At 39.6% G+C, this 24924-nt stretch overlaps 1 protein-coding gene across 2 annotated transcripts in view; it reads right to left on the reverse strand.

The window, feature by feature from the left end:
* LOC126183498 (WASH complex subunit 4) overlaps window positions 1–24924 on the reverse strand; it is a 179968-nt gene that overhangs the window by 96820 nt on the left and 58224 nt on the right. For both annotated transcript variants that reach the window (XM_049925535.1, XM_049925536.1), the window contains exons 9-10: window positions 9415–9648; window positions 8998–9330 (exon numbers count right to left, since the gene is read on the reverse strand). In XM_049925535.1, the coding sequence (XP_049781492.1) occupies window positions 8998–9330; window positions 9415–9648 (567 nt within the window). The remainder of the gene's footprint in view (window positions 1–8997; window positions 9331–9414; window positions 9649–24924) is intronic.

Raw genomic sequence — 24924 nt, forward strand, 5'->3', positions numbered from 1 at the left:
ACCTTAAGACCAAAACATTAACTCACTTCAAATGTCTGAAGAACATTAATGTACCTTCCTGAAATTTAAGAGGAAACTGAAGATTATTTATGTAAAATGTTCAACCTAATTGAAAAAAATTGATGGCACATTTGGTGATTTGAAGGGGCTTTATAAATGAAAAAAAAGTTTCTTTATTAATGTGCACTAATAGCCTCTGAACACTGCAGCTCTCTTTGAATTAGTTTCATAAGTTTCTGACACCCAAAGGTAAGGTTGGTGGTCACCCCTAGGTCTACAGAGAAGAAACAGGACGCAAAATTCTTACAAAGCATTAATGAAACAGTTGTTTCTCGCTAAAAATAGTAATTACAGAAAGTAAGCACACAATTATTGCTATAGTTCTAACGCAACAATCAGGTACCACTTTTATAAACCAGTTTTAGTGTGCAGAACATCAGAATATTAACCACATGTCACTCCAATGCTGCCACTCATGATGCTTAATATAGAGAATGAAGCAGTGGTTATACAGTAATCCAAAGCCGTACATGAACTGCAGTAACAATGCGATTAGTTTTGGTAACAAACTGACTACCTTACTAGCAGTAAAAAAGATCAAAATTGTCATGACAAAGAGTTAAATTCAAACAACAAAACAAAGTTTTTCCTATGTTACTCAACTTCTTTAAATCTTTAAAAAGTATGTTCATACTCAAATCAAAAGAGTGACTTTCATTGAGGAACATTACGCTATTGTGGTGTACAAAGATGCAACAAATCTAAATCAAAGCTGACATGAGCTATTCACATTTTTAAATCAAGACTGTGCTAAAAATCTTGGCTTTGCCTGTCTCACATCTGCCTGTCAAAGACACACAGAATTTTAACACTTACTCCTTACTGTGACATCAACTGCATAACTTTGAAGTTGTTCCTGCCTGCAGTTTTAAACACCACGGCTGAAAAGGCTATTTGCAGACCACCTTAATAAAATGAATTCAACAAACACTTACTAATTATCATGATTATTATGTCAGTAAATCATAAAACAATACAAGATACTAGTACATTACCAGGGTGTGTACCCAGAAGAAAGAAAATTCCTGGATTTTTCTCCCATTTCCTGATTAAAAATACAATTTTTCCATTGGTGAAAATACATTCTATCCCTTGTGAAAGTACTTTTTTCTGTGTTAAGTGACAATATATTTCCATTCAGAGCTGTAAAACTTATCAATCATTTGAATGGTGGGGATTTTATACACCAGCATAGAACTTCACAGCACTTTAGGTAATAAAACCCACCAAAAAATAAAGATCTTTCATGTGTGGCAAAATGTACATTGCATATTTTTATATTAAGAAAGTATAAACACGAATTCTGTCAAATACAGCATGGTAGCTTCTGAAGCATTGAACTTGAGATTGTGATGCACTTTTGTCATCCAATCATGTCATGCCATGTGATTTCACCAGCCAATGACAGCAGATATTCAGAGTATAGAACACATGATGTAGTAAGCCAATAGCAACATCATTGTCAAACAACATGAACACAGAAATACGAAAAGTTAACTGTTTCAATTAATACAGATACAGCATAGCTACAAGAAATGCTAAGCTTTCACATACAATATTGGTAGTCAAAAATTTTTGCTGGGATGGCTGGGATGAAGAAAAATTCTTTGTTAGAGTGTCATCTCCTACCAGTCAAAATTACAGAAATGTAACTGAAAATTATACCAATGAAAAATTCCCCCATTTTTGCTGGATTTCTCCCAGAAAAAATTCCCATATTTCCTGGGTCATACATGCCCTGTAAATTATCATCAGTTGTTTCCATAATAATAAATTACAGCAAAAAATGTAATAAATCTCTGTACTTTTAAGATCAATTTCAATGAAGGTGCCCAATAACTGTGCAAAAGTAATATTTTCACTCAACATTGTGAAAGTCATTTTGAACTGAAGTAAGGAGGAACCTGTCACAGAGTGAAGAACAACAGTGTGTTTGTTACAACATCAGCTTCTAATTTTAATTTTTCCCCTTCACAAAAAGAAGATACTCAAGTAAAAAGGCTCATAGCTTAACGAGGCATGAGTGAAAAGAAAGAAATGGTTACTGATTTTATATTTTATTTCATTTTAGATTTCTGTATTTTATAAATACCAGAAACGTGTTTGCACAGAAAACAAAAAAGGAACACAACATAACAGCTCTGGGGGAGAGTAGAAATACAAGTAATGTTACAAATAGACGAGGAACTTCAGACATTTGAAGTGAGTGAATGTTTTGGTCTTTAGGTCTTTCCAAAACAGCCTTAATTTGTAATAAAAGTTAAACACAAAAGTAAATAAGTTTTGTATTCCCTTACAATGAAATGTTTAACACTTGTAAAGACTGAATATCATCTACATCTACATCCATACATGGCAAGCATCTGTGCTGTGCATGGCAAAGGGTATCTTGTACCACTACTACTAATTTCCTTTCCTGCTCCACTCACAACTAGAGCGAGGGTAAATGACTGTCTCTGTCTTCGTACGAGCCCTAATTTCTTGTATCTTATCTTCATAGTCCTTACATGAATAGTACGTTGGCAGCAGTAGAATAATTCCACAATCAGCTTCTCAGTAGTGTTTTGCGAAAAGAATGTGGTCTTTCCTCTAGGGATTCCCACTTGAGTTCATGAAACATCTCTGTAATACTTGTGTGTTGATCGAACCTGTCAATAACCAATCTAGCAGCCCACCTCTAAACTGTTTTGATATTTTCTTTTAATAAGATATGGTGGGGATCCTAAACACTCGAGCAGCACAATAAAGGTTTCAGTTAATTAACCGACATAATCGTCTTTTAACACAAAACACCTGTTAACATGTCAAGATATTCATGGAAATTTTCCATTTCAGTTTATAAACAACTTACACAATACAATACAATAGTTAAGGCCCTTTAACAAATCTGTCTCCATGTGTGCTTTCAGTCCTATATAAAAACTGACCCCCCCAATGAACCATGGACCTTGCCAGAGATGGGGAGGCTTGCATGCCTCAGCAATACAGAGAGTCGTACCGTAGGTGCAACCACAATGGAGAAGTATCTGTTGAGAGGCCAAACAAATGTGAAGAGGGGCAGCAGCCTTTTCAGTAGTTGCAGGGGCAACAGTCTGGATGATTGACTGATCTGGCCTTGTAACACTAACCAAAACGACCTTGCTGTGCTGGTACTGTGAATAGCTGAAAGCAAGGGAAAACTACAGCCGTAATTTTTCCTGAGGGCATGCAGCTTTACTGTATGGTTAAATGATGATGGTGTCCTCTTGGGTAAAATATTGCGGAGGTAAAATAGTCCCCCATTTGGATCTCCAGGCAGGGACTACGCAGGAGGACATTGTTATCAGGAGAAAGAAAACTGGCATTCTACTGATCGGAGTGTGGAATGTCAGATTCCTTAATCGGGCAGGTACATTAGAAAATTTAAAAAGGGAAATGGATAGGTTAAAGATAGATATAGTGGGAATTAGTGAAGTTTGGTGGAGGAGGAACAAGACTTCTGGTTCAGGTGAATACAGGGTTATGAATACAAAATCAAATAGGGGTAATGCAGGAGTAGGTTTAAAAATGAACAGGAAAATAGGAATGCGAGTAAGCTACAACAAACAGCATAGTGAACGCATTATTGTGGCCAAGATAGATACGAAGCCCATGCCTACCACAGTAGTACAAGTTTATATGCCAACTAGAGATTGATGAAATGTATGATGATGAGATAAATGAAATTATTCAGATAGTGAAGGGAGGCGAAAATTTAATAGTCATGGGTGACTGGAACTCGATAGTAGGAAAATGAAGAGAAGGAAACTTAGTAGGTGAATATGGAATGGGAATAAGGAATGAAAGAGGAAGCCGCCTGGTAGAATTTTGCACAGAGCATAACTTAATGATAGCTAACACTTGGTTCAAGAATCATGAAAGAAGGTTGTACACATGGAAGAAGCCTGTCTCAGATTATATAATGGTAAGACAGAGATTCAGGAACAAGGTTTTAAATTGTAAGACATTTCCAGGGGCAGATGTGGACTCTGACCACAATCTATTGGTTATGAACTGTAGATTAAAACTGAAGAAACTGCAAAAAGGTGGGAATTTGAGGAGATGGGACCTGGATAAACTGAAAGAACCAGGGGTTGTAGAGAGTTTCAGGGAGAGCATTAGTGAACAATTGATAAGAATGGGTAGCTTTGAGAGATTAAATAGTGAAGGCAGCAGAGGATCAAGTAGGTAAAAAGATGAGGACTAATAGAAATTCTTGGGTAACAGAAGAGATATTGAATTTAATTGATGAAAGGAGAAAATACAAAAATGCAGTAAATGAAGCAGACAAAAAGGAATACAAATGTCTCAAAAATGAGATAGACAGGAAGTGCAAAATGGCTAAGCAGGGATGGCTAGAGGACGAATGTAAGGCTGTAGAGGCGCATATCACTAGGGGTAAGATAGATACTGCCTACAGGAAAATTAAAGAGACCTTTGGAGAAAAGAGAACCACTTGCATGAATATCAATAGTTCAGATGGAAACCCAGTTCTAAGCAAATAAGGGAAAGCAGAAAGGTGGAAGGAGTATATAGGGGGTCTATACAAGGGAAATGTTCTTGAGGACAATATTATGGAAATGGAAGAGGATATAGATGAAGATGAAATGGGAGAAGTGAAGAGTTTGACAGAGCACTGAAAGACATAAGTCGAAACAAGGCCCTGGGAATAGACAACATTTCATTAGAACTACTGACAGCCTTGGGAGAGCCAGGCCTAACAAAACTCTACCATCTAGTGATCAAAATGTATGAGAGAGGCGAAATACCCTCAGACTTCAAGAAGAACATAATAATTTCAATCCCAAAGAAAGCAGGTGTTGACAGATGTGAAAATTACCGAACTATCAGTTTAATACGTCACGGCTGCAAAATACTGACACGAATTCTTTACAGATGAATGGAAAAACTGGTAGAAGCTAACCTCAGGGAAGATCAGTTTGGATTCAGTAGAAATGTTGGAACACGTGAGGCAATACTGATCCTACGACTTATCTTAGAAACTAGATTAAGGAAAGGCAAACCTAAATTTCTAGCATTTGTAGACTTAGAGAAAGCTTTTGACAATGTTGACTGGAACACTCTCTTTCAAATTCTGAAGGTGGCAGGGGTAAAATACAGGGAGCGAAAGGCTATTTACAATTTGTACAGAAACCAGATGGCAGTTATAAGAGTCGAGGGACATGAAAGGGGAGCAGTGATTGGGAAGGGAGTGAGACAGGGTTGTAGCCTATCCCCGATGTTATTCAATCTGTATATTGAGCAAGCAGTAAAGGAAACAAAAGAAAAATTTGAAGTAGGAATTAAAATCCATGGAGAAGAAATAAAAATTTTAAGGTTCGCCTGTGACATTCTAATTGTGTCAGAGAGAGCAAAGGACCTGGAAGAGCAGCTGAACGGAATGTACAGTGTCTTGAAAGGAGGATATAAGATGAACATCAACAAGAGCAAAACGAGGATAATGGAATGTAGTCGAATTAAATTGGGTGATTCTGCAGGAATTAGATTAGGAAATGAGATGCTTAAAGCAGTAAATGGGTTTTGCTATTTGGGGAGCAAAGTAACTGATGATGGTTGAAGTAGAGAGGATATAAAATGTAGACAGGCAATGGCAAGGAAAGCGTTTCTGAAGAAGAGAAATTTGTTAACATTGAGTATAGATGTAAGTGTCAGAAAGTCGTTTCTGAAAGTATTTGTATGGAGTGTAGCCATGTATGAAAGTGAAATGTGGACGATAAATAGTTTAGACAAGAAGAGAACAGAAGCTTTCGAAATGTGGTGCTACAGAAGAATGCTGAAGATTAGATGGGTAGATCACATAACTAATGAGGAGGTATTGAACAGAATTGGAGAGAAGAGAAATTTGTGGCACAACTTGAATAGAAGAAGGGATCAGTTGGTAGGGCATATTCTGAGGCATCAAGGGATCACCAATTTAGTATTGGAGGGTAGCATGGAGGGTAAAAATTGTAGAGGGAGACCAAGAGAGGAATATACTGAACAGATTCAGAAGGATGTAGGTTGCAGTAGGTACTGGGAGATAAAGAAGCTTGCACAGGACAGAGTAGCATGGAGAGCTGCATCAGACCAGTCTCTGGACTGAACACCACCACCACCACCACCACCACCACCACCACCACAACAACAACAACAACATAAAAACTGGTATAGTACAAAACTGATTACATAAAACCAGAACCATACAAAATAGAGGTAGCAGCACTGAACTGAAAAATGCCAAGTGACTGGAAAAAAGTACAGGTGACTCCTGTATATACCAAGGGAAAAAGAACGGACCCGCAAAATAAGACTAATATCCTTAACATCGGTTTGCTGCAGAATTCTAGGGCATATTCTGAGTTTGAATAAAATAAATTACATAGAGACCGAAACGCTCATGTCCATGAATAAGCATGGTTTTAGGAAGCATTGCTCGTGCAAAACCCAGCTTGCTTTCTTCTCACACACTATACGGCGAACTATGGATGAAGGGCTTCTAGATTTCCGATAAGCATTCAACATGATACCCCACTGTTAATGAAGGTAGGTGCATATGGAATAAACTCCCAGATTTGTGACTGGTTTGAAGACGTCTTTAGTAATAGACCCCAGTATGGTGTCCTCAATGGCGAGTATTCATCGGAGACAGGGGTAACATTAGGAGTATCCCAGGTAAGTGTGAGAGAACTGTTTCTATTTTCTATATACTGTACATAAATGATCTGGCAGACGGTGTGGGCAGCAATCTATGGTTGTTCGCTGACAATTCTGTGGTGTACAGGAAGGTGTCAAACATAAAGTGACTGCAGGTTGAGACAAGATGACTGAAGCAAAATTTCTAGTTGCTGTGAGGAATGATATGAAATGGAACAAGCATGTGATGATTGTGGTACAGAAAGCGAATTGTCAACTTCCTTTTATTGGAAGAATTTTAGGAAAGAGTAGTTCATCTATAAAGAAGACCACATATAGGATGCTAGAGAAACCTATTCTTGAGTACTGTTCCAGTGTTCGGGATCCACACCAGGCTGGACTGAAAGAAGATACCAAAGCAATTCAGATCAGCACAGAAGTGTTACTGATGTTTTTTGGGAACTCAAGTGGGAATGCCTGGAGGGAAGATGACGATTTAGCAAAATGCTACTGAGAAAGTTTAGAGAACCAGAATTTGAAGCTGACTGCAGAACGATCCTACTGTCGCCAATGTGCACTTTGCATAGGGACCATGAAGATAAGATATGAGAAATTAGGGCTCATACAGAGGCATATAGACAGATGTTCTTCCCTCGATCTACCTGTGAGTGGAACAGTAAAGGAAACGACTAGTTGTGGTACAGGGTACCCTCCACCACGCACTGTACAGTGGCTTGCAGAATGTGTATGTAGATGCAGATGTAGACAGAGAATGTATCAAAATAAATTATTAAGGACCTGAAAATGTAACAACTGTTGTGGGCAAAATTCATATCTAATTTCAGTGAAACCTCTTACATAACCTTTTTTCTGTAAATGGTTAGACATACAAATTTAAAAGACTGTCTGCTATGTGCCTGAAAATGAAACCTTAGTGCTTTGAAACTGACTGCTAAAAAGGTGGTGATGAGAGACTTTTTGACTGGAATATTTGCTTTTGCAAAAACTTTATCAGATTTTTTTCGAAGAGATCTTTGCTTGTTTTATTTATTTATTTATTTATTTTGTGCTTCTCAACAAATGATTGTTTTTGTTGAGAAGCACCAGCATTTTCCTGCTGAACAAGAATGTGCTTCTCTGATTGAATCTGTTTCTCTACTTTTTCTTTTCACTCCAACTTTATAAAACCAAAATCTGCAGAATATTGATTTCAAACTTTCATGAACATTCATAGCCATGTAACTCACACCTGACAATACTACAGATAGAACCGACTAGGTACTTTGTATACGAGTAGGAGCAGGATTAGGAGTAGGAGTACAACCAAAAGTAGCTCTAATTGCATGTTAGGGGAAGACTTTCAGTGTGGTAGAATAATGTTGACTGATTATGTTTTCTGCTCCTTTAGTGCAAAGTGGTGACAGTATGAACTGGATGTCAGTTATGAGCAAACGTAAACAAACCGGCAGAAGAGTGGCGATGTGAAGTTTGTAACTGAACTGTGTGATGGTCCAGGATTAGTCTCTTCACTCATTTCAAAATAAGAGATGAAAACGATGAGCAATACACAACACAAAGGCTACTGCGCAGTTGCTTGCTGAGTTTGGCAGTGTCACAAATAAGGTAGTTCAATCCCTAGCCCTACTGGTATTTGACACAACCACTAAACCACAGCTTGAAACAGCTGCCAATTAAAACTGCCACATTTAAGTGTCCACATTACACCTACTTTTGAAATTTTGCTAGCTGACAAACATAGAGGTTTATTTGCTATAAGATGCCTGATACCCAGGCAGAGTCCTATCTTGCTTTATGAGGCATGTACCTTTTTAGACCATTCAACTGCAGACAACTGGTGTGGCACCGAAACATCAAGCACATTGTGATGCCATTTTGTTCATGCATTTTTATTTTGCAAGTACAGTATCTTTCCAAACTGGGATTTGCCAGATGATGTGCAATACAAAATCAAAGATTGGTTACTTCTTGAAATTTATATGCAAACAATAAAGCTAACTCAAACTATCTCTGATGAAATAGTTCTTCTAGAAAAAAATTGCTATGAAACAGACTTTACTAGATAATTCACATTTTTGCAGTTTGAGGCAGATTTCACATCTATAATTGCATTTATTGCTAAATGCAAATTATTTACTGCCCTATACATTATAGGACTATAAAAGAAGACATTTTAATATTAAAATTGCTGAAAATCTTCACACTGTTAAAATAATTAATACTATAGTATGAACAAACAGTATTAGAAAGGTATCAAGCACCACTTACCACCACACGATGCAAATCAGCTTTATTTTCATATAAATGTTCAAAGTAAATTGGTAAGATGACACGATGCCAGTACATAAATGAGCAATTACACACTTCAGCAATTCTTTCCTGTAATTCACATATCACATTCAGTCTATAGACTATGCTGACTAGACTGGCAAGGGAGTCATCACGAAATGTGTGTCCCTGATTTGCCGCACAAATAGCAAGTCGTAGCACCAAACGTCTGTCCTTTGTACCACAACCATGTAGAACTCTTTCTGCAAGCACTAATGCTGAAAGTATATCCAAATGCTTTTCGCTATATCGTTTATCCTGCACCAGACCTTTCTGAAACACAATAAAATGTACTTTACATACATAGTGATAAACCAGAAGTTTATTTCTTTACAATAAAAATCAGATTTAACATACCTTTACATTTGTAATTATGATTAGAGCTTGATATGACAATAGCTGGAATATGTGGTTCACAGTCTCTGAAGTAGTTGTATAATGTACATGGTAAGTATGCTGTATCCCTTTCAGCAATTCTATCAGTCTACACAGAGCCATCACCTCCGTTTTAGTCATGGGTTTGGACAGTGAAACATGTAAATTGGTGACAGTTTTTACTATATGGTTTATCCAACAAGCATACTGGACACCCTGTAAAGTTAAAAGTAAATATTATTTGAAGAATGGTGAAGAAAACACCCCCCCCCCCCCCACACACACACACACACACACCAACTGTCCCTCAATTTATCAGTCATCTACACTTGAGAAACGAAGCTGTTTCAAAGTACTTCATAATGTAGTTTTGGATGGTTTGATAATTTTTACAATAAATAAACTGTTCAACATTTTTTACAATAATTAATGGGATTTCACTGGAATTGGCTGTCTCTAGATGCCTTTATGTTAAGCTTGATAGTGTCATACCCTAATAATTGATTCTTAAGTACAAGTAACAATGTGTCAACATTTGTGTACTGTTCATGTCGCACCAGCCTGAATTTTTTGCAGCACATTTTCTCACAATCCCACTTCAATATCTGTACTTTCCTGCTGGTGGTAATGAATTTTAAATTTTGATCATTTTGTAAGTACATTTATTGGAAAAGTTTGCCTTCATAATCTAGGGGTCTTACTAGTGATATAGACATTCCAGTTCAAATTCATGGAAATTAACTTGAATTTTCTACCCTGTAATGGTGTGACAAGTGCACATACAGTTACTTGCCAGTAACACAGGAGCAGCTCAAATAAATAAAAACAGTGACTTGTCATTTAAGTTGCCAAGTGATGTAAAGTCAAAGGCTTCTATCAGGCTGAGAAGTACAAAATGTTTTTAGTATGAGCAATTTCATACACATACCCTAACTCAACATACAATTAAGACTATTGCACGTTAAACCCCTATGGTAATATATGCTGGACTTTTTTATCACTGACTTGTATCGTAACATTAATCAGGTCAATACCCACGATCACTAAATTGATAGTACGAAGGTCTTAGTAATTTTTATGTTTTCCTTTGAAATGTTAAGGCAGCAAAAATCTCGTGCAAATCTGCAAACAAGAGCATTATTTCAATATTGCGGAATACCTTCCTCTGAAGCTGAGGCTGCTAATGCCTCCTTCAGGTATGCCGTTTGATTCATGGGTAGCTGGTTTGAAATCAGATGGTGTAAGAAATTTTTGCTGCCAGTATTTGGGTCACAAGGTTGGACACCTAGTGGTGGAAAGTTCCTGATCATCAGACTTTGTGCCCATGTTCTGAATTAAATTCAAAGTCTCTCTGCAGTTCCTCATGGAATGTGGGCTGTGGCATTATTTGTGCTGGTCTTTCCATCAGCTGGAGAGATTAAGTTTGATGGACTGCTTGGTGCTATTTGAGAGGACGTGGCTATGTGCCAGCATTGTATTTATCCCCTGCCTCCTTTTTACCCACAACACAGCAATACGTCATTTACACTTTTTCACTTATATAGGTTTTCCTCACTTATACTTTTCTTTCCAGTCCTGGTGAAATTTCTACAGTGTACACAAGCTATGATGTCTGGTTTCAGGAGGAGTTGTGGGGAAGGTGATTGGTAAGCTCCGCCTATCAACACAGCACCGTGGAGGGAGGGATGTAGCAGCAATTGCCTGTGTTGTGTTGCCATCCAGAAAGTCACATTGTAATGAGCACTCACAGCCATCTAACACCTAATTTTTAATGTGACAGAATTGATATTATTTTATAGATTGACAGATAAGGTTGTTACTAGGTGCAGTAGTAATCTGTTTTCCCAAAGCTGAATGATTTATGCTGAACCAGCACTAGGGTGCAACTGAACAAGAATTGTTGCGTGTCATTTGGGAGTTACGAAGCACGTCACAGCTTATTAGCATACCTGCTTCCAGTGAAGTAACATGCATATTAAAGACTGCTATTTTATTTAGGTCTGCTATATATGCGACCATACCATATTTACTGTATTTCTGATTACTTTGAAACTGATAATACGACTATGGGTGAAAGAAAGAAGAAAAGCATTTATAATCACTGAAAAACAGAGTTTTGAGTGAGGTGATGGAAAACAGTAATAGGAAGTGAGTGGATATTGTAAAGGAATTGCTACGTCTATCTTAAATTCAATTGTAGTGAAGGCAAAGGAAACATAAGACAGTGCAGGTGTGTTCGGAATTTCTACTAGTAAAGCCTGTCTCACGCAATGTAACATTTGCTGCAATCTGAGCAGGCACCTTAGGTTGTTTGCAGATGATGCTGTCATTTATCATTTAGTAAAGTCATCAGAAGATTAAAATAAATTGCAAAAAAATTTAGAAAATATATCTGTATGGTGTGAAAATTGGCAACTGATCCCAAATAATGAAAAGTATGAGGTCATCTACATGAGTGCTGAAGGGAATTATACTTCAGTTAAATAATAAATCGATCAAATCTAAAGGCAATGAATTCAAATAAATACCTAGGAATTACAATTACAAACAACTTAAATTGGAAAGAATACGCAGAAAATGTTGTGAGAAGGCATACCAAAGACTGTGTTTTAATGGCAGAACACTCAGAAGATGTAACTGATCTACTAAAGAGACTGCCTACACTACACTTGTCCATTCTCTTTTGGAGTACTTGCTGCGTGTTGTGGGATTCTTACCGGATACGATTAACAGAGTACATCAGGAAAATTCAAATAAAGGCAGCACATTTTGTATTATCGAGAAATAGAGGAGACTGTGTCAAGGACATGATGTAGTATTTGGGGAGGACATAATTAAAACAAAGGTGTTTCTCATTGCAGTGGGATTTTCTCACAAAATTTCAATTTTCTCATAAAATTTCAATCATCAACTTCCCTCGCTGAATGCAAAAATATTTTGTGCTGGCGTAAGTTGTCACCAGCACCCCAGTTGACAAAGATGTAGTGTGAAGATTGATAATAAGTGCTGGATCAAGTGCGTTTACAACGGGAGGCCAGGGACACACCGACAAGCAACACACCACCAACGCCCTCTCGACAGCATGTATTTGCCACCGCCGCTGACTGGAGGGCCTAACTGACTCTCTCTTCCTTTTTGGCATCTGCCAGTTAATCACAGAGCAGGCTCTGTTCATATCACAGGTTATGACAGAACATAGCGATTAGATTAGTGCCTATACCAGGACTAGCAGTGAAATTGAAGTTGTAATAGCAACATTACCAATATTGTTTGCAAGTGGACTATTACTGATGAGCTTGTATCAGAACACATGGACTCTATTCAAGTTAAGTTTCCAGCTCATGTAAATAAAGAACCATATTAATCCTCGTGTGCATCTATGTTGTAGAAAGAGAACACTGGCCACCCATAACAACATCCTCTCCTTTGCTTCCTTGCAGTACAAGACTCTACATATTTTGTTGATCCCAATCTACATCGGGATCATCATACTAAAATAATGGAAAATAGATGCAGCAGGTTGAAAGACTTAATTGTTCATAGACAGGTGTGCAACAAAACCCATCCCTAACTTCCTGTTTGAGAAATGTGACCACGGCATTCTTTCCACTGAATTGCATGAGTGACCTCCAAGCTCTTGACCTTGGACTAATTCATATTTTCAAGCTGCATTATCGCAAAATTCTCATACAGCATGCTATCATACAGTGTGTAAACTTTTGAAAAAAAGGAAGAAATGAAAATAAGCATTTTACAGGTATAATTTTTACTTGCCTTTTTTTGTTATTGTATTACCACAGCCATACAACACTTTTGAGAAACTATTAATGAATTTGTCTCTTATGACAGGCAATACACTACATCGCAGCTTCATGGCACCGAGTTTGAGACATTACCATTCAGGACTGTTTCTGATAAGCTGGATTTGGAAATGAAGACAATGGTCATAGTGGAAATGATATTACTGATGATATTTCATCTAATAACAAAGAACAGAACTGACTTCAAGAGCAGGCAACACTGACGAAAATATTGTCACTACAGAAGCCACGACTATCTCTGAGATAGTTGAAGATGCACAGCAGGACATGGACGAGGAAGATAGTGATGATGAGAATGATACAGAAGAGCCTTAGCATTCCTCTGTGACTTAATGATGCAGTAAATGCATTAGGAAAAAAAAAAAAAAAATCTGCCGAGTCATGCAGTTCAGCTCTGTCCATACCTCTGTGTGTGCTTAATAAATTTGCTTTCAGCATTAAGCATTAGTTTTTGTTGACTACCTTGCAATCATATTTAGTACCTGACTGTGGATTCTACGTGACAATATTTCTGCCTAACAAGTATGATGACAAAATCATTAGTAATCACCTGGACAGAAATGCAGCTCTGGGGAAGAGAATGTGGAAGATCTCTGGCAGAAATTCACACATATTGTAGGCTATGCACTAGGTAAGTTGGTGCCCTGGAAGACATTAAGGAATGGAAAGATCCACCATGGTTCAATAATAACATTAAGAAGATACTACAAAAGGAGATTCACCTGCATATCAAATGAAACAACTCTTGCTGACACACAAAAGCGGAAAAAATCAAAACAAGCATCTAGACAGCTATGCAAGGAGCACTAAATGAATTCAAAAGTATCTGCTAAATTGTAAAAAAGTTAGTTTTGGTGCCATATAAAGTCAGCCAATGGAACAAAGTCATCTGTCCAAATGTTTGTTCACAATGATGGAACCTGAAATAAAGATTAAGTGAACGCTAAAATACTAAATTCTGTTTTCTACAGCCCAAACTGCTCGATATAGGAAAGGCCACAGGACCTGATGGGGTGCCTGTAAAGAGTATATATTTATTATGTGAAGGGACTGGTTCCTCTTTTAGCATCGGTTTGCCCTAGGTTGCAGAATCCACAGAGCAGATTGGCACAGGAAAATCCTGTCTATAAGAAGGGTCACAAGACCAATGCACAGAATGACCAATCCAGCTGATATCAGTTTCTTATAGAGTTACGAAACACCTGCCATGCTTGGGTATGACGACTTTACTAAAGACTAAGCAATTCCTAAGCAGGAATCCACATGGCTCCTGCAAATAACAACCATATGGAACTTAAGACTGCCATGTTCGTTCACTACATCCAGAAGGCAGTACACAGCTGAGCTAACGTTAATGCCAATTTTCTTCACTTCCTGAAAACCTTTGATACAGTTCCACACCACGGCTAAATAAACAAATATGTGTGTAGAGAATATCTGAACAGATAGGCACAACTGGACTGAAGACTTCCTTGTAAGCAGAACTCAGTAAGTTGATCTTAATGGAGTGGCATCATGAGAGGCGAAGGCAGTTTCTGGCATACAACTGCTCTTCACAAAATAATAAATGAAGTTCTGGGTGAAGTATGATGCCATATGATGCTGTTGGATACTGGGAGGTGGCATCATTAGAACCCAGTTGCAAAAATCACAGGAACCAAGGTGACAATCAGTGTGTGGTGCACTTCTTGGCAGCTGACCCAAAACATAAATAAATGTGGTGTCATGCAAATAGATGAAAGGATCTAATATTGTTTTCCTACACAACTGGCAATCAATCACTGGGATCAGTCACAGCCTTTAAGTATCTGGAAGTTTCTCTCCATGATGATTTAAGGTAGAATGATTACATAATTTTAACCATATGGAAGGAGGGCTGCAGACTCAGATTATTAAAAGATGCTGAGAAAGTGTAATTAATGTATGAAACTGGTCACTTATAGAACTAGTGTTTGACCAATGTTTGAATATTCTTCATCAGTCTAGAACTGTTACCAACATCGAGTAATAAGATGAGAAAGACAAAGAAAAGCAGCATGATTCATTGTGTGCCTGTTTAGTCAGGATGAGAGTCCACAGAAATGTTCAGTGAAATGTTCAATGAACTGCAGTGGAATAGGTTAAAACAAAGATGTTATGCTCTGAAGGTAGTCACTGCTTCTCCCAACTTCTTCTTCTTCTTCTTCTTCTTCTTCTTCTTCTGTGGCTCTACATCTACATCCACACTCTGCAAACTAACGTGGGGTGCATGGAATAGGATTAGAGGTGTACAAATTCCCGTTGCAGCCTGCTTGCCCCTAGCTCCTCTGCAACCATTCATGCAGGTGAGCCTGCCGTGACGTAAACACAAGAGTGCGCGTGTACTGAGGCATAGTGGGTAATGCGGCCGGCACGGGATCCCGCAAGCCCGGGCTACCTGGGTTCCCGCAAGCCTGCCAAGCTTCACGGGACCCACTCAGCTTGCTGCGCCTGACAACAGCTTGCGCTGTCAAGCTACCGTGACTAGAGTAGCCAGGTCGTTAGCCCGCAGTTCATTTATCACAACGGTGGAGGCAGCACAATGATAGGTCAAACTTTAGTGAGATTGAAAAAAAAATTGACAACTGGCGAATACATGCTGGTAACGAAACAGAGCACAAGTGCCGCATGGGAAACGTTTTCGTGTGTTTATGAGGCCGCTTCAAATAAATCGGTAGGTGTGTCTCAATGCAAACTATGTAAAAAGCTCTTAAGTACTTATTTGGGAACCTCAAGTATGTTACGACATGTGTGCAAATTTGACAAGCAGTTCCCTCACTCCGTAAATATCTTGAAAGAGGACAAAGATTTAGTGGCCGAAAAGTGCGTCGAAATGTGTGCTAAGGACCTGAGACCATTTAGCAGTATAGAGGGAGAAGGATTTCTTAATTTAGGGCAGACACTGATCGACATAGGTAAAAAAATGTGGCTCAGTTGATATTAAAAAAATGTTATGCCTTCCCGAGTGACAGTAGCTAGGAAAGTTCAAACCTTAGCTGATAAAGTGCGCAGCAAAATGCTCCCAGATATAGTGCATGCGATTCGTTCTGGTATATGTGCCAGTACAATTGATCTATGGACAGACAATTACAAAGCGGTGCATTACATGTCCGTGACAATGCATTGCATAAATTCAGACTGGCGTTTGAATAAATATGTACTGATGTGCTCTGCATTTCCTGACTGCCCGGGGGCTCGAATATTCGAAACGAATTGGAAGATGGCTTAGGAACTATGGGTGTTTCTCGCGAAGACATTGTCAAAATTACGTTTGTCACAGACCAGGGCAGTAAACATTGTCAAACCTCTCGAAATACACTCCTGGAAATTGAAATAAGAACACCGTGAATTCATTGTCCCAGGAAGGGGAAACTTTATTGACACATTCCTGGGGTCAGATACATCACATGATCACACTGACAGAACCACAGGCACATAGACACAGGCAACAGAGCATGCACAATGTCGGCACTAGTACAGTGTATATCCACCTTTCGCAGCAATGCAGGCTGCTATTCTCCCATGGAGACGATCGTAGGGATGCTGGATGTAGTCCTGTGGAACAGCTTGCCATGCCATTTCCACCTGGCGCCTCAGTTGGACCAGCGTTCGTGCTGGACGTGCAGACCGCGTGAGACGACGCTTCATCCAGTCCCAAACATGCTCAATGGGGGACAGATCCGGAGATCTTGCTGGCCAGGGTAGTTGACTTACACCTTCTAGAGCACGTTGGGTGGCACGGGATACATGCGTACGTGCATTGTCCTGTTGGAACAGCAAGTTCCCTTGCCGGTCTAGGAATGGTAGAACGATGGGTTCGATGACGGTTTGGATGTACCGTGCACTATTCAGTGTCCCCTCGACGATCACCAGTGGTGTACGGCCAGTGTAGGAGATCGCTCCCCACACCATGATGCCGGGTGTTGGCCCTGTGTGCCTCGGTCGTATGCAGTCCTGATTGTGGCGCTCACCTGCACAGCGCCAAACACGCATACGACCATCATTGGCACCAAGGCAGAAGCGACTCTCATCGCTGAAGACGACACGTCTCCATTCGTCCCTCCATTCACGCCTGTCGCGACACCACTGGAGGCGGGCTGCACGATGTTGGGGCATGAGCGGAAGACGGCCTAACGGTGTGTGGGACCGTAGCCCAGCTTCATGGAGACGGTTGCGAATGGTCCTCGCCCATACCTCAGGAGCAACAGTGTCCCTAATTTGCTGGGAAGTGGCGGTGCGGTCCCCTACGGCACTGCGTAGGATCCTACGGTCTTGGCGTGCATCCGTGCGTCGCTGCGGTCCGGTCCCAGGTCGACGGGCACGTGCACCTTCCGCCGACCACTGGCGACAACATCGATGTACTGTGGAGACCTCACGCCCCACGTGTTGAGCAATTCGGCGGTACGTCCACCCGGCCTCCCGCATGCCCACTATACGCCCTCGCTCAAAGTCCGTCAACTGCACATACGGTTCACGTCCACGCTGTCGCGGCATGCTACCAGTGTTAAAGACTGCGATGGAGCTCCGTATGCCACGGCAAACTGGCTGACACTGACGGCGGCGGTGCACAAATGCTGCGCAGCTAGCGCCATTCGACGGCCAACACCGCGGTTCCTGGTGTGTCCGCTGTGCCGTGCGTGTGATCATTGCTTGTACAGCCCTCTCGCAGTGTCCGGAGCAAGTATGGTGGGTCTGACACACCGGTGTCAATGTGTTCTTTTTTCCATTTCCAGGAGTGTATATCAGCGTCTTCCATGCATGGCTCATAGTATAAACACAGTCTTGAAACATGTTCTGAGCGAACAGTTTTTGAAAGAAAATGTTCCAAATATATTAGCCATTCTTAATACAGTGCGGGCTACTGTTTCGTACTTCAAGAGAAGAGGTCTCTGTGTGAGACTGAACTCATCTTTAAAGCAGTGGGTTTCAACTCGTTGGAATAGTTCTTTTGGCATGCTTGTATCAGTCCATTCTCAGATTGATTCAGTGAAGGCTGTCTTACATAATGGAGGTGCCTCGGATAAGATGCTGGGTTATGACCACCATAGAACTGGCCAGCTTATAGAATTTCTTAAGCCGTTTAAAGAAGCCACAGTTGATCTAGAGGGTGACAAGGAGCCAACCCTACATTTAGTTCTACCGTGGTTTTATGCCTTAAAAGCTCACTGTACCGTACGGGATAACGATGAAGAGGTTTGTAATTTTATTCCATCTGAATATTGTAGAACCACTTGTGAAATATGTATGTTGAGAAAATGTATTTTCAGGTCATGAAACCTTTGAAACAAGCCTCCAGTACCTTCCTAGAACAGAAAATGTGCGTTAGTATGTTGCATAAAATTGCAACGTTTACGGTGGCTAACCACCACACATTAAGAAAGTTAACCGAGGATGAAAAAATTAAAGTTTACCAAGCAGCACGACAGATGTGTGCTGAAGGTAAGCTCCTAAGATAATGCATATATTCTTCATCTACATGTACATGGTTACTCTGCAAGTCACACACAAGTGCTTGGTTGAGGGTTCATCGAACCACTTTCAACTTATTTGTCTCCTGTTCTTGAATTTCGCCCGGGATAGAACACCTACATCTCTCCGTCTGAGCGCTGCTTTTTTGTATTTTATTCTGATGATCATTTCTTCCAATGTACATGGGACTCAACAATATATATTCGAAATCGGAGGTGTAAGTTGGTGATCTAAATTTCATATATAGATCGCGCCACGTCAAAAAACGCCGTTGTTGTAATGATTCCCACCCCAACTCTTGTGTAATTTCCGCGACACTCTTTCCCCTGTTTCACGATAATACCAAACGAGCTGGCCTTCTTTAGACTCTTTCGACCTCTTCCATCAATCGTACCAGAAAAGGCTCTCCAACTGCGTAGCAATGCTTCAAAAGAGTGTTTTGTCATTAAAACGCCTACAGCATTTTCTGTGTGTCCATTCCTATTTAAGTAGGTCGTAATTGTAATCAGAGGTATTTAGTAGAATCTAAGCCTTTAGATTTGACTGGTTGATCTTGTAAACGAAGTTTAACGGACTTAGTTTAGTACACACATGGATAACCTCGCTTTTGTCATTATTTATTGCCAACTGCTAATTTTCACACAAAAAATATATACCTTATTTAAATCGTCCTGCAGTTAGTTTTGATCTTCTGGTGACTTTACTGGACGATAAATGATAGCATCATCTAAAAACTATTATAATTTCAACTATGTGTAGTACGATCTTCACATTATTCTGCAAATATTAATTGGAACCTGTACAGTTTCAGTACAAGTGCCCAATCACAGCACCCAAGAAACAAATCCAGGGCCATACAAAACGGCGAAATTTGAGGACTGGGCAGAAGAGCCTCCTCTCCTACATGATGAAGTCAGCAGATACTTGCAAGAACACTGTGTGAGCGAGGGAGATATTCGACAGTGGTGGAAAAATAACTCCCAACGACTTCCTCGACTTGCGTGTGTGGCAAGAAAAATATTAAATATACCAGCCACTAGTGCCTCAAGTGAGAGAATTTTTAGTTGCGCTGGAAATCTAATTAGCGAAAAACGATCACGTCTTAATGCAGACAGACTTAACGATCTTGTCATAATTAATTCAAACACTAATCAGCGGACACATTAAGAATGCAGTAGAACATTAAACAGGAAACTATGAGTTTGAGCGCAAATTTACTAATTATGAGTGCAGATTTCTTTCTTGTGCTCTCTGGGCGTCAATTTCTGAGATAGAAATTTTGTAATGCATACAGTTCATTTTTATTTTAGACTAAACTTGTTGATTTCAATCCTCCCAAGTGACATTTATTATTGTTTGTAAACCATTTTCTGTTACTTGTGTTTGCAAAAGTAGCCAAATATTTTTAGGAGTATCTGGTTTGGCCTAAATAATACTTTCAGGGGAACTGAACGAAAATTTGTAAATATTTTATATTGAACAGTGTTCTGCAAAATAAAATATTCATTTGTGGATTAAGGCAATACACATTATGAGTTTAAATTACAATTTATTTTGTTGAGTTCCACACACATTGCAAAAAGTAATTTTATTCTTGTATTTCTATATTAAGGGGAATCCCACATGCAGAGGCAAGGTGTTGAAGACCTAGACACTACAAATGCTCCTAAAATGAAGAGCGTCTCTTTCCATGAATGTATTGTAGTAGGAATAATGGAAACTCGGAACCACTCTCCACAGCGTCTACATCTGCGTCATGAGGATTCAGACTCGTGGTTTAGGTCTGTGTTATGAGGGTCTACAGTCATCGTTTAGGTTTGCAACATGCAAGTAAACACTCGTCGTCTTAGTCTGCATCATGATGGTCCGAAATATGGTCCCTCATGACGCAGACCCAGACTACAAGTGTGGACTCTCATGATGCAAACCTAGGCGCCGCGAAAAATGGCTCAGGGTCGCCATTGTATTCCCAGTACTATAGTTTTTAGACGAACTGGATACGAAACAAGTCCTTCGATTTTGTTAAAATGCATTTTGGCAATTTAGAATGATTTTGCCAACTTTGAATGAATTCACAGAACCAGTAAAATACATCCTGGAAAATTAGTTAAATATTTATATAATTGGTGTCATATTTGGCTGAAACATACTAAAGTTAAAGAATCTAGACTTCCAAAATCTTAATTTGGTGTCATTGCAGTACAGTGGTTAATACGGGCGTAGATAATTTATTCTTCTTGGGGGGTGGAGGTTCACTTCTTTAGTACAAATATCCAACCGTTTCGGTGTTGAAAAGTGCAGCACAGACTGCATTGCGATGCATGGGCATTTATTTATTCCATACTCTCGTAGTCCATCTTCCCTCCCCTATTTTCTCTCTATCCATTTAGTCCTCTCCCATTATCTCTCTGATCACCTCCCCCCCCCCCCCCCCTCCCCATCCCTTGGCCGGCTGGAGTGGCCAAGCTGTTCTAGGCGCTACAGTCTGGAACCGCGCGACCGCTACGGTCGCAGGTTCGAACCCTGCCTAGGGCATGGATGTGTGTGATGTCCTTAGGTTAGTTAGGTTTAAGTAGTTCTAAGTTCTAGGGGACTGAAGACCTCAGAAGTTAAGTCCCATATTGCTCAGGGCCATTTGAACCATTTTTGAACCCATCCCTTGGCCCATCTCCCCCCACCTTCTATCCTTCTCCTCGTCCTCTCTCTGTTGGATTCTGCCACCTCAGTTCATCTCCTCTTCACCTATCTATGAAAACTCATACATATCTGTCAACTTTTGTGGTGATCAGTGAATCAGTGTCAAAGTTGATTGCTAGGTAGCATTTATTGTAATAATTTTTGATACGCAGCATTGATAGTTTTGTTTTCTGGTGCGTAAACAAATGAAGTTGAAGGTGTCCCGACAGGGGAATATGCGACATACAAATGGCCATGTGAAAAACATGATTTTCAAGATTGATGCCACAAACATATAACAACTGCCCTTGCGATTTATCTATCGACATGGCAAATGTAAGCTGCACTGGAAATTATAACCGTTTAAAGTCGAATGGCATGTCGGTCGGAATCTTAGTGATACTGGAATCAAACTGTCTTCACCTTTGTACTTTTCTTTTAAAATTGTGGCTTCGATTACGTTTTTCTTTAATTTCTTCCCCGCAAGCCGGGTGCCATTACAAAGACGTGGCTGGTTTACCTTTCGCAACATAATGATTGCCGATCCGACTTAATTACAGATTGGGAGGCGGTAATCCGGGGAAATCTAGCGAATTTAAAAATTCCGTGGGATAGTTGACTGCATCATCTTGGTTAGTATCGGAATAAACCGACCAGTATGTCAGCAATTCGCCAGGTGTCATATTTCGAATCTGAAAATTCATTTCGTTAACATCAAGGTTTTTTGCAGCCAATATAATACGTTCACTCAACCAAAAATGGTTTGCAACTGTTAAACGACATTTGCTGTGCGCGAATTGTCAAACACGATGACTGTGAATGTGTCAGACATCTCTTAAATTTCAAAAAGATCATAGACACACACACACAGATATATATATATATATATAAAAAATTCAAAAATCTTCTCCATGGAAACATCCGTACATAGTGAACTTTCATGGTAACCCGCAAACGATGTCAAAATCTTTTGTAAGGTACTCTATTCAATGTACCGTCCGAAATATTATGTAGACAGTGATGTTCCTCTTGATGGTCAAGTGTGCAAAATTTCTTCAAGATCGGAATAAAATTGTAGGTTGGTGTAGAAGTGTGTAAGTAAAGTACCCTCCGCCATGCACCATTCAGAATTTTAAGCAGACAGCGCCCTTCATCCTGCTTTGAATATCAAGTGTGCCAAATTTCATCAAGATCGGAATAAATACATACAATTTGTCGAATTCCGTTATGTAAAGGAACCTCTGCCATGCACCATACGAAATTTTATGTAGACTGTGACCTTCCTCTTGGTTTCAAGGTATAGTGTGCAAAATTTCATCAAGATTGTATGCAATACAAACACACGGACACAATGAAAAAGCACTTTCAGTTTTTGTCAAATTTTCCAATTTTTCGGTCGATTTTCGAAAAATTTTATTTCATAAAATCCTTGTCCTGAGAATTACGAACACAGCAAAAAAAAATTAGCCGAATTGGTCCAGCCGTTCTCGAGTTTTACGCTTATCAACACATTTGGCAATTAATTTTTATTTATATAGGTAACAAGCCCGAAATATACGCGTAAAGGAAGAATATACAAATAAAACCCAATATTTTTTTACCGGAAATTAATATATATATAATGTTGGGGTTTGTCTTTTGGTGCTCAGGTAAAATAAAAAGTTTTAATTAACGTTCATAATATGACAATGACACGCGCAGACTAAACGGCTGCGTAGTGCGGCTCAGCAGTAATATGGGCAGGCAAGCAAGTTTCCCGCAGCCTGCCCGGGTTGGGTTCTGCTTGGCTTGGCTGGGAGTGAAGCAGCCTGCCCGTTCTGTTGACAACGCACGGCGGCCTGCCCGCCTGGCCACCGGGCAAGCATGGGCGGGTTAAAAGCGGAACGTGTACACCACTGAATAGGATACGTCCCATTGTACCAGTTATTCAGGTTTCTAACCACTCCATTCACATATGGAGTGCAGGAAGAATGATTGTTTGAATGCCTTTGTGCATGCATTAATTATTCTAATCCAATCCACATGATCGCTATGTGAGCGACACGTAGGAGATTGCAGTATATTCCAACGATCATTTAAAGTCAGTTGTTGAAACTTTGTCAATAGACTTTCTCAGGACAGTTTACACCTATCTTCAAAGAGTCTCCCAGTTTGATTCCTTCAGTATCTCTGTGATGCTCTCCCATGAATCAAAAGACCTGTGACCATTTCTGATGCCCTTCTCTGTATACGTTCAATATTCCCATTAGTCCTATTTGGTACAGGTCCCACACACTTGAGCAATATTCTAGAACCAGTCTCACAAGTGATTCGTAAGCAATTTCCTTTGTAGACTATTGACTATACAGTTAATTGCGGACCTTGGCCTCTTCAACAATTCTTCGTTAGTTATCACAGTTCAATGCTCAAATTTTCCATTCCCCAAAGCCCATTTTCTGTAGACCTTCCATGACTTCATCTTTCCATCTGTTGTTGTCCCTTTGACACCTTGGATTTCTGTTTAATATCATTTCAGTTACTTCCACATCACTCAGCTGTGCTACACGTCCTGCCCATATCAATCCGGCTGACATCACTGTTCTTCTACAAGGTGTATCTTCACACCAAGTGTGTGTACTAAGTAAGAGTCATCAGGTGCATTTTCTATTGTGTTTCTGTAGATATTTGCAATTTCATTTTGCAATGTGTATCTGGAGTCAGCCCAAATAATTACAGCTCATCACGTCTTTTACACGATTCCCTGTGACGATGGAAAGAAAGCATAGCTTCGTTCCTTGTACAAAAAAAGTTTACTTAAAAGCGAAATTTTATGTGCTCATTCAATATAGCAGTCCAAAATTAGTCTAGTGGGACATTTGTTTCAGCAATACGAGTCAACAGGGATTGTAAAACATGAAGAATAAGCTGTATTCTAGGAGCAACTGAACAAAAGCACTGCTGCATCATGGTAGCAGTCAGCACAGGCCAGGGCAATACTTTCACTGCTGAAGTACTGGTTATTCTTCATGTTTTAGCATCCCTGTTAATACACATGGATGAAACAAACATCACACTACACTAATTTGGAACCATTCTATCAAATGACCATGTAAAATTCCGCTTTAAAAATAATTTTGTTTGTAAAGGGAAACAAACTGACACTTTTCCACAATACGGAGTGTGGCATGAAAGATGTGGTGAGCAGTATTTGTTTGGGCTGCCACACATTGCAAAAATGAAATTGCAAATATCTGCCTCAACACCAGAGAAAATGTGCCTGATGACTTACACGAGACACCATACATATCGTGTATAACTCCTTCACAGGCCAATTTCTCGAAACGCCTTTCTCTCAAAGGTATCTAGCATTCCAATATATTTTTATATTAATGACCAAGTTTCAAGGCATATGTAAGCACTTGTCTTATAAATGTTATATAAATTGTTAATTTGGTGGTGCAAGTTACAAGTTTTGAGGGAAACATTTTTTTATGCAAAACAGGTTCTGCTGACTGCTTGTAATCTCTAA

This window comes from Schistocerca cancellata, chromosome 4, assembly GCF_023864275.1.
Source record: "Schistocerca cancellata isolate TAMUIC-IGC-003103 chromosome 4, iqSchCanc2.1, whole genome shotgun sequence".
NCBI lineage: Eukaryota > Metazoa > Arthropoda > Insecta > Orthoptera > Acrididae > Schistocerca > Schistocerca cancellata.